We start from the raw sequence: 11,157 nt of genomic DNA on the forward strand, positions 1-11,157 counted from the left end.
GGTGGATTCAGTACAGGCAGGTCCAGTCCCCTCCTTCCAGGCTGAGCAAAGTGTCCCTGTGTAAGCCCAAGGTTCCAAACAGCCAGCTCATGCACTAAGGACAGGTCCCGGTCCCACTGCCTGGATGCCTCCCAAACAGTTCAAGCTATTCAATGGTCTCACTTATCCAGAGGGCCTGATCCAGTTGGGGGCTCCACAGCTTTTGGTTCATAGTTCATAGTTTGCCTGTTTGTCCCTGTGCTTTTTGCAATCTTGGTCTCAACAATTCACACTCTTACAGTCCCTCCTCTTTCTCGACAATTGGACTCCTGGAGCTCCACCTGGGGCCTGGCTGAGGATCTCTGCATCCACTTCCATCAGTTATTGGATAAGAATTCCAGCATGACCGTCAGGGTGTTTGACCATCTGATCACCAGACTAGGTCAGATCAGGCTTTCTCTCAACCATTGCCAGTAGTCTGCAGTGGATGTATCATTGTGGATTTCTGGGGACCTCTCTAGCACTTTGCTTCTTCCTGTTCTCATGTGGTCTTCATTTATCATGGTCTGTTATTCCTTGTTCTCCGTTTCTGTTCTTGATCCATCTGGGATCTCCTGCTCCCCTAGGCTTTCTTTCCCTCAGATCTTGCCCTTCATTACTCCCACTGTTTTCCAGGTTGTTCATGTAGATCTCATCCATTTCTCTGTCATTGGGTGATCCCTGTGTCTTTCTTAGAGTCCCATTTTCTAGGTAGCCTCCCTGGAGTTGTGTAGCAGTCTAGTCATCTTTGTTTTACATCTAGTATCCTACTATGAGTGAGTACATACCGTGTTTGTCCTTCTGAGTCTGGGTTACCTCACTCAGGATGATTTTTTCTAGATCCATCCATTTGCCTGCAAACCTCATGATGTCATTGTTTTTCTCTGCTGAGTAGTACTCCATTGTGTATATATACCATATTTTCTTTATCCATTCTTCAGTTGAAGGGCATCTAGGTTGTTTCCAGGTTCTGGCTATTGGTTTCTAAGTCTCCAGAAGTGGCTGGGGTCTCCGGCAGATGGGTGTGGGGGCAGGGCATGGAGGTTGTAGGGTCCTCCCGAGGGTCTTAGAGAGGGGGAACCTTCCCAGTGGGGATGGGGGGGTCTTACCCTATGGCCAGAACCTGGGGCCAAGTTGGGCAGGTCTTCCCTGGAGTGCAGTATTCCCTGATTTCTAAGCAGACTTTATGCCAAGTGAGAAAGGAAAAAAAGAAATTAAGATGATATAAGGCTTTTGCCTATCCCCAGGGCTGTCTCTTTCTTACTTTGTGACCCTGGAGTATCCTTTACCTCTATGGATCCTTATTTTCTAGCAGGAAAACCGGTTACTACCGCAGCACTTCCTCCTGTGGAAACAGGATGCATGGGATCTGGTAGTGCCATCTGAGGGGCCAGAGCACTTCCTGTGCATCATCACAGAGGCAGAAAGGGGCAGCAGAACAAGGACACAATACAGGCAAGGTTGAAGGACAAGGAGAGGGTCAGGTTACCCCTGACCCTCCCAGACTCAAAAGATCTTTCTATTCAGACAGGAGAGCAGAGAAGATGGCCCTCCTTGTAGCTCTGGGGCTCTTGATGGCCGGGTTCTGCCCCACTGTCCTCTGCGAACCAGATGGCACATTGGGAAGGGACACCGAAGTCCAGGAAGACCCAAACAATGGGACACGTGTGGACAGTCTGACACTGGCCTCCATCCACAATGACTTTGCCTTCAGCCTCTACAAGGAGCTGGCTGTGAAGAATCCAGATAAAAATGTCGTCTTCTCCCCACTCAGCATCTCAGCTGCCTTGGCCGTCCTGTCCCTGGGAGCAAGGAGCAACACCCTGGAAGAGATTCTAGAAGGTCTCAAGTTCAATCTCACAGAGACCCCTGAGGCAGACATCCACCAGGGCTTTGGGCACCTCCTCACCATGCTCAGCCAGCCAGGGGACCAGGTGAAGATCAGCATAGGCAGCATGATGTTTGTTGAAAAGCGCCTGCAGATCCTGGCAGAGTTCAAGGAGAAGGCAAGGGCGCTGTACCAGGCTGAGGTCTCCACAGCTGACTTCCAGCAGCCTCATGAGGCCCAAAAGATTATCAATGACTATGTGAGCAAACAGACCCAGGGGAAGATCAAGGAACTGATCTCAGACCTGGATGAGAGCTCATTAATGGTTTTGGTGAATTACATCTACTTTAAAGGTGAGGATGGTCTCTCTTTCAGGAATGGATAGAGAGGATATTACCTTGTGTCCATACACTGACCCCTGGAAAGGAGGTGCTCATGGCCTTGGAGACATGGGTGCCTAACCTCTTATTACTAGCAGGCCTTACTTGTCCTTTGGGATTTTTGAGATATAGTTATGATTCCTGGTACACACTCCACAGAACCCCTGAGCTCTCAGTCTCAGTGGGTTGTATTTGGATGTGACCTAAACTTACTGACTAGCAGATTGCATAGATTATGTACCCAGTCCTACCTGAATGTGCTAAAGCCATCGCTTCTCCCTGCAGACATTGTGCCTTAGTCAGTGTTCCATTGCTGTGAAGGGACACCGTGACCATGGCAACTCTTAGGGGAAAACATTTAATTGGTGTGGCTTGCTTAAAATTCAGAGGTTCAGTTCATTATCATCATGGTGGGACACAGCAGTATGCAGGCAGACATGGTACTAGAGCAATATCTGAGAGTCCTACATCTTGCAGACAAGAAGAAGTTTCTGGGGCTCTGGGAGATATCTTGTGCATTTATGAGACCTCAAAGCCTGCCTCCACAATGACATACTTCCTGCAACAAGACCACACCTACTCTAACAAACCCACACCTCCTAATAATGCCACTCCCTGTGAACTGATGGGGGCCAATTGCATTCAAATTACCTCAAAAGAAGTCCCTCGTTTAGCCTACTCCAGCATTTCTGAAATGCTCCTAGAGAATCCAACTGCTAGAGAACCTATGTCTCTAGGAGGTCTCAAGTGGTCTGGGACTTCTTGACCAAAGGAGCCTGGCTACTCTATCTTAAAGGGGGAAAGCAGCAGGTGCCATAACTACTGCAGAGCCTTTCACACATTCCTATGCAGGACCTCTCCCTGAGCCTTTTCTGTAATGCTCCACTTGGACACAGAAAGCAGGGACTGAGGAGAAGCCATTAGTGAGATGGAGGTGTCAGCCAGGCAGTGTTCTGTGTTTAGTGTCTGGCTGAATAATGGAATTTTAGTTTTTAAAATTAGTAGTCAAGACAGCCTATGGGGGCACATTGCTGAAGACACAATGCTGGGACAAGGAGTCTGGGATTAGAGGTCAGGAGAGTTTGGAAAATGGGTTGGAATTGCAGTGGGTAAGGGTTAATAGGGAGACATCCAGAGCCCACACCCACCTAACCCTGCCTAATTTACCAAGGAGTGAGGCAATGGCCCACATTACGATTCTTGATAAAAAAAAAAAAAAATCTTGATGCAGCTAGATCTGCAGTGGATTTAGGACTCTGGACTCTGGACAGGCCAGAGCAGAGGTGGCTAGGCTCTGAGACTATACACAGAAAAACCAACTGACCATGGACAGAAGAGAGTAGGAGGACAGAGGACAAGAGTCCAGGATGACCCCAGAGCAGCTGTGCTCTGCAGAGAGGAGAAGCAGAGTGATGGCTTGAAGGATTAGACTGCAGGGCATGGCTCTCTCCCTGATGGATCAGGACCTCAACTCCAAGGCTGCTTGACTCTGAGGTGGGGATGTGTGTTTATGCTTGTGGATCCTGAGCACAAGAATTTGTCAAAGTACCAAGTTGTCCAGGGTGTATTGCAGATGGTCACATGCACTTGGGATGTGGGGCAAATCTAATTAGAATATTTTTTATTTACGGAGGTGAACATAGCCCACGTAGTAGAAAAAGACTCATTACCCATATCTTAGTCAATCAACTATGGGATCCTGGTAATCCAACTCTGGGAAGTTGCAGACCTCACCAGCTCCAATCCAAACTCACTCATGGCTCTGGGCACTGCCTTCCATTAAGGTGGTTCACACTGAGGGGCACAATGGACAGATCATGGTGTGGGAGAACAGTCTCTCTTGTCCTGTTTCCCCTAAAACCTGTCCCATAAGACATTGTCTTCTACACATGGCTCCTCCTGAGGAAGAAGGGATCCTCAACTCCCCAGGCTCCAGTCTCCCCACTTCCAGTCTCATCGATCTGTTACACACCCCACCCTCAGACCCCTGGCTCTTTTTCAAATATCTCATTTAGGACAGTTTTAGTTTTGAGTTCCCCTTTCCAAACCAAGCTTGTGGATCACTTCTCATTCATAGTTCTACATCTGCCAGGGTTGTTCCTAATCTACATTATGCTTCCAGTAAGGGACACTCTGTGTAATTGAAGATGGATTGATTCCTGTCAAGAGTGAGATACTGGGCAGAGTGGGGTGGTGGTGGGGTCTCTCTGCTGATGGTACAACCTCATGACCTGCTCCACATTTAGGGAAATGGAAGAGGCCCTTTGATGCTCATTTAACACATGAGTCTGACTTCTACTTGGACCAAAAGAGGACTGTGAGGGTGCCCATGATGAACATTGAGGACCTGACCACACCCTACTTCCGGGATGAGGAGCTGTCCTGCTCTGTGGTGGAGCTGAAGTACAGAGGCAATGCCAGCGCACTGTTCATCCTCCCTGATGAGGGCAGGATGCAGCAGGTGGAAGCCAGCTTGCAGCCAGAAACCTTGAGGAAGTGGAAGGACTCCCTGAAGCCCAGGTGCGTGTCCACAGGAACCAGAACACCCTGCTGTTGTCCTGAGGCCCAGTTTACCTGTCCCTCACAGTCTCACCAGTAGCCAGCCTAATGGTTGGAGAGTCTGCAGGGACAGATGGAGTGGAGCTGACTTTCCCTCTGCTGAATTTGTAGTTTGGATCAGATTTACTGTCATGTTGTTGTTCACAAGATGAGATCAGCTAGCGCAGGAGCTGAGGACCCCTCTGTGTCTAACAGGCTGTAACTACAGGGATCCTGAATGGGTTTGGAAGGCAGAGGGAAGTGAGGCTGAGTTGAGGTCAGCTCTGAGAATCAGCTGTGCCCTGGGTAGCCATACCATCCTCGTCACTCACTCATTCACCATGCATGGGAGGATGACCTGAAGACCTACTATGTGCTGTGCTTGAATTTAGACCCTGAGAGGGTATCAGAAACTCAAGAACAAAATTTATTACCCTTAAGGACTCATCTTGTAATGAGGAAGACAGAATTGGGACATGAAACTATAACTAATCATTATTTGAGTAGTTAAAGGTGAGCATGGGTGACATTGAGAAGTTGGAGGATCCAAAGATAAGGAAAGCTGGAGTCAGATGGAGTGAGCAATTTTAACTAGAAGGATCATTAGATGAAGACTGCATTTTCTGGGTCTGGGAGAAAAGCACTTTGGATAGGGGAAGAGCTGGTTCCAAGCTTCATTGCCTGACCCTGTAAAGTGTCTCATGCATCAATGGATATTTAATGCAATAGGAAAAGCAAAATTATGTGATGTAGGCCCAGATGGAAAGAGAGCTTATCTCTAGTGAATGGTCTGTGTGTGATGTGCTATAGCTACAATGTGGCTTGCAAGGAACACAGTCCAGTGATGCTTATATTTCTCTTTTTCATCTCAGAAAGATCTATCAGCTCTACATGCCCAAATTCTCCATCACCACTGACTACAGCCTGGAGAACATCCTTCCACTGCTGGGCATCAGGGAAGTCTTCTCCACACAGGCTGACCTGTCTCGGATCACAGGAGCCAAGGACCTGAGCGTCTCTCAGGTAAGCCAAGACACACTGGGTGGTTCTCATTGGGTGCCTGAATGAGGATGTCACATGAAGGCCAAGTAGTGTGCAGGGGAATGGGAAATGGATAGGAAAGCCCGCATTTCTGAGATTCCTCTCCCAGCAGAGCTGGATTATAGCCTAAATACTCCTGCTGGATACCATGGGGCCAATCACTACTCTATCTCCTGAGCATAACTTCCCCCAGGAGCCAGGGGGTGGAAAAGAGCCTGTGCTCAGTCTTCAACAAACACAGACACCAACCTGTGCTGTATGTGGATGCCACCCACAATCCACTGCAGGGCAAAGCACTTCAGCCTCAGCTTTTTCAGTACAGAGCTGACCCAGTACTTCTTCACTAGCACACAGAACAGTAGCTGTAAAGGAAATAACAAGAGATGAATGGCAGTTGGGATGAAAACTTTAATAATAGGAGAGAAGACGCCTTAGAACCCCACACTACATTCCCAGATGCACAGCCTGACAATGCCTAGTGTTCTGTTCACTCAGAAGCCTGGGCTAAGATCTGTCCCATCAGGGCATGGCAGTCTGAGAATGAGAAGCCATGCCATTTGCATTGAGGTTGTATGTCCCAAGGAGGCCGGAGCAGGAAGGATGCTGAAACCTACTCTTGCTGCTAGCACCCTTGCTGTTCCCTGTGGGTCTCTGAGAGGAAGCCTGTGGGTAAGGACTGGTATTGCTTACTCCAAACCTCCAGTTTTTAGTGGATTTGAGGGCAATACAGATTGTCAGAGACTGAGCAGACCCAGGAAATGCCTCATCTCATACCCTGAGCAGAGACTTGGAAACACCAGGAGTAGAGCTCACTGTAGGAACAAACAACATCAGCAGCTGAGGCCAGCAGTGGATGCTTGCTCCAGGAATCTCCTCTCCTGCCCTCCCTGGTCTCCAGTGAGTGATGTCTTTCTCCTACAGGTGGTCCACAAGGCTGTGCTGGATGTGGCTGAGACAGGCACAGAAGCAGCTGCTGCCACAAAAGTCATGGCTGTGGGATCAGCTCTAATTTTGAACCCTCTGAGATTATATTTCGACAGGTCATTCCTGATGATTGTCTCTGACACAAATACTCAGACTCCACTCTTTATGGCCAAAGTCACAAATCCCAAGGGAAACTAGCACTCTCAAGTGGTGAGGCTTCTGCGGGAAGGAGATTAAGCCTGTATGTGGGTCTCAATGTGCATTTTTATTTCCATACTCTGATTGGCTGTGGCATGTCTTGATTGACATGTGACTTACTGTATGACTCAAACATGCACAGGGGACTTGGACAGTCAGTGTCAGGCTCCCAGTCCTCTTGGCAGCACTGGATCATGTTCCTGAGCTTGAAGTCTGTCTTTGTGGTCCTCTCTGCTGCCTCTACTGTATCTGCCTCTACCCAAAAGCCTGGGCCCTGGCAGTAGACTCGGTCCCTATCTAGGCTCTGGTTATGTCTGCCTTCAGCTTCTGTAGGCTTGATGAAACTATGCAAGATTATAGTTCAAACATGTGGACCTCAGCCCCAGTACTGAGAAGGCAACCTGCCGCCCTGAGTCTATTTCCAGAAACTGGGGCCACAGTGTGCCCAGTTCCTGCCTCATACTTTCCCTCTTCTAGGCTCTGCCACCCACTGTCCCGTACAGGGTCTCCTGATCCTCCCCACATCTGGCATAGTGTTGGATCCCTTATTCCTGAAGCTGATGGAGTCAGTTGGTCAGACCAGCTTCTTTCCCTCTAGTACACAAACCTAGGGCAGAGGAGCCCTTTTCTAGGTTCCCCACTGACCAACCTCACACAACAGATGGACACCTCCACCTTTCTTACCCAAAATGCAGGGCTTCAAGCAAAGGATCAATAAATGTATAACTGCACGGAAAATGTTCAGGCAGTGTTTATTCAGCTCCTGTGTGCAGGGGTGTGGCCTCTCGTGACAACAGGATAGTAGAGATTGTCACTCACACTCTGTGACTCCTGTGATGGACCTCTGACCTACATGTTATTATCAGTCCTTTTTATGGATGAGGAAACTGAAGCACAAAGAATCTTAGTCCTTTCCCATGACCTCACAGCTAGACAATATGACTGGTGGGATGTTCTTCAATTGTCCTGGTGTCAGAAGAACAGTTTTCACCAAGCTGGGGTTCTGTGCACAGGCATCACCATGGTGGTGTGCAGATGGATCATAAAACAAGGCTCTAGATACTTCACAGAGAGCTCCCAAAACAGTTTATGGATCATGTGACCTCTGTGTTGAGGTCAGGGGAGGGTGAGAAGGTGGTTAGATGTCCAGAAAGAATGCTTTGTGCAAGGCACACAGCAATCGAGGTATTCCTAAGACTCATGAGTGGGGGTTAGGGAAAGAATAAACAGTCACTAGATGTCAAAGAGCCTGGACCTGTGAGGATTCTCAATGACTGAGAATTACAGGGAGCTCTGGGGGTGTGAATCACTGTTCCTGTCTTTGGAAACTCAAAACTTTGTGTAGCTATAAAGCAGAGAACTCTGGGAAAATGTGGAGATTGACACTGAGTGCAGTTTCAGGGAACATCAGGCCACATCTGGAGAGGAGAGTAGGTGATTCAACCCAAGGATTATCTGGTTTAGTGCCTAGATATGGGATGAGAAGAGACCATGATGGATTTGGGTTGGGGTTCCGGGTGTCCACAAAGAATCTGTGAGCCTAGAAACACTGTTGGAGGCCTACACACAGAGGGAAGGTTGTTCATTCAATTTGAGACATACTTTAGTCTCAAGGTTCCTAAGAAGACACAATGAAGAGGTGGACAGGTGGACAGAAAACTACAGCCTGGAGGGTCACACACAGGATTTCCTTTTGTTGTGTGCACCAAGATACCACTCCATGAGGACCACGAAGCAGTAAGAACAAGATCTATATATTGAAAACAGTCACGTGTGAACAAATCCTATGTGTCCAAAAGTCAGTCAAGGCCCTGCAGTGACCACTTCATGCTCTCCCCGAGCACTGACAGGTCTCAGCTGCATTCCTGCATCCTTCCTGGCTCCAGACCAGGTATCTAAGGAGCTGAGTACATCTCAGGCTGCCTATGAGCTGGATCCAGAAGTTGTTGGCAATGTCTGAGTCCACCTCTTAATGGTGTCTAGGACATAGATGTCAGGGTTTCATTTTGCCCATTCTATGAGGGTTCCCCCAGGATTTGACCACCAAATGTTGCCCTGGTAATGAGCCTCCTACAGGGACTGCCTCAGTTGTAATTTAGGTAGCAGACTGTAGAGGGAGAAGAGGGTTACACTAGTGATCTCAGACACCTGTGCTCCAAACCAAGGCCAGAACAAAGTATTTAAGGGTAGCCACATCTGATGTGAGGGTCCCCAAGGGGTAGCCACCGTTAACTGCCTGATTTGCAGATCATAGCATGGCTCCAGGGCCTTCTGTGAGGATGCTGAGCTGCTGTTCAGCTGGCTGCCTCCATCTGTTCTCTGTTGTTGGTACTGAGGCCACAGAGCAGACAGTAGATAGAGGGGTGTGTCAGTCAGCCTTATATCACTGGGACAGCACATCTGAGACAACCCACTGAGAGAAGCCAAGGTTTGGTTTGAATCACAGTTTCAGAGACTTCAGGCCGGGGTCTGCTGGCTTCTCTGCTTTGGGCTGGAGGCAAGTTGAGCTTTGTGCATCTAAAGACACTATCAAGAGGATGAGGGCTGGGGACATGGCTAGGTGGGTAGAGTGTTCCCACACACACACACACCCAAACATATGCATAAGGGTCATATTTTTTTGCCCTGAAACAAAAGTAAAAAAACGAAGTGTGGTCACATGAACATGTGATCCCATGTCTGGGGAGTTGGAGACAGGTGGATCCCTGAGACTCTCTGGGGCGCCAACCTAAGCAATTCAGTGTGTTCCAGGCCTATAAAGAGATCAAATCCTAAAACCAAGGTGGATAAGAAAACACAATTGAATTTGACTGCTGACCTTCATATTGATATGCACATGGATGCACATATACACATTCACAAACACACAGAAGTACATAAAGTAAGTGTTCAAAGAGAAGAGAAGAGTGGCAGAAGGTTGGGGAGCTAGCTTAGTGGTGGGATGCTGGCTTGGATTATATATGTGAAGTTTAGGGTTCCAGTACTGTGAGTGTGGGGAGACAACCCCCAGGATGGGAGGAAATTTCTGCAGCTCAGATATCTGTACCTAGAATTCTGATGAATTCAAACATTTGGATAACAAAGCCATCCTTCACACCACTGGGAAGGCTGTATACTTTTTCATCTGTTACATTAGTGAGTCCTCATAGCCAGGCTGGGTATGGGTCATCGGGACCAAAGCTTTGTTGATGAAGAGGATGGACACCACTGAGCTGGTCTGGAGCACACTCCAGCATGACTCAGTGTTAACTTGTGTCTGGCCCTGGGATCCTCCACAGTAGGCAGTCAACACCAGAGCTCACCTCCAAAGATGCTGGTGAAGATACAACATGGTCTTAGGCATGAAGGACAGAGCAACAGTGGTGACCTTTGTGGTTACTGTGGGGAGAAGAAAGAAGGGCAGGAAGGAAGGCTCCTGCCTAGGGAAGAATCCACCGTGAGACAATGCTGTGATGTTGAAATGATCCACATGAGGTAGTTATTGACAACAGTGCTACTAAGTAAATTAATGCCTTAAGTACTATTATTAATGATCACACCAAGAGTGGGCTTATACCTCAGAAAGGTCTGTAGGTGCCCAAACTCAAAAGCACAGTATGTTTAAAGGCAAAACCCACAAAGACCATAATTTACATCCAAGTTAGATGTAGGACAGATTAATTTGAAATATTCTTTTCTGGCAGAGCAAAATATTTATCTCAATCATAGAATGACAATGAAAGTTGACTTGTAGTTTATTTATGTATTGTGGTTTCCTTACTTACTCTGGTTGATTCATCTGCACCATGGATGTGTCCATGGCAATCTCAAACACATGTGAAGGCAGACATGACTGTGGTGGGGAACAGAGAGGGCTAAGAACTGTGTGAGCAAACACAAGATGGAGTCAGATCATGGAGGACTTCTCTTAGTCATATCAGTGTGAGCCTGCATGCTGTCTTGTGATATGTCTGTCCTTACTCTTTCCCTTGGTCCTAAGGACTAACAGGGAGACTTGTCTCTTCTTGTGCATCTGCTGGCGCAGAAGAAATTGTCACCAAATGCACAGCTTGAAACAATAAACATGGAATGTTTCATAGTGCCAGACACCGACGAGGAGCCAGGCTGGGTGGTTCTTCCTCAGGGCCTCTCATGAGTCATTTTGTTGGATGAAGACTTGACACGTGCTAGAAATTCCATGTCCAAGTTCAGTCTCATGACCATCTTGATTTTCTCTTCCCCCTGGTACTG

General features: G+C 47.9%; 1 protein-coding gene across 1 annotated transcript; it reads left to right on the forward strand.

Annotated features, from left to right (window-relative positions):
* The first annotated feature begins 1,551 nt into the window (after nucleotides 1-1,551).
* Nucleotides 1,552-6,927, forward strand: LOC118595532 (serine protease inhibitor A3N-like). Its single transcript, XM_036206166.1, has 4 exons — nucleotides 1,552-2,199; nucleotides 4,473-4,746; nucleotides 5,637-5,787; nucleotides 6,727-6,927. Exons 1-4 carry the CDS (start codon nucleotides 1,563-1,565, stop codon nucleotides 6,925-6,927), a joined length of 1,263 nt encoding a protein of 420 aa, XP_036062059.1. The 5' UTR covers nucleotides 1,552-1,562.
* Nucleotides 6,928-11,157: the final 4,230 nt, after the last annotated feature.

The sequence above is a fragment of the Onychomys torridus genome, chromosome 14, assembly GCF_903995425.1.
Source record: "Onychomys torridus chromosome 14, mOncTor1.1, whole genome shotgun sequence".
NCBI classification, from domain to species: domain Eukaryota; kingdom Metazoa; phylum Chordata; class Mammalia; order Rodentia; family Cricetidae; genus Onychomys; species Onychomys torridus.

Bases quoted from the DNA above. Each gene is read 5' to 3' on its own strand.
- LOC118595532 (XM_036206166.1), top strand. From the start codon at position 1,563: ATGGCCCTCCTTGTAGCTCTGGGGCTCTTGATGGCCGGGTTCTGCCCC. The intron at 2,200-4,472 runs GTGAGGATGGTC...CTCCACATTTAG, and splicing joins GAATTACATCTACTTTAAAG to GGAAATGGAAGAGGCCCTTT. The intron at 5,788-6,726 runs GTAAGCCAAGAC...TTTCTCCTACAG, and splicing joins AGGACCTGAGCGTCTCTCAG to GTGGTCCACAAGGCTGTGCT.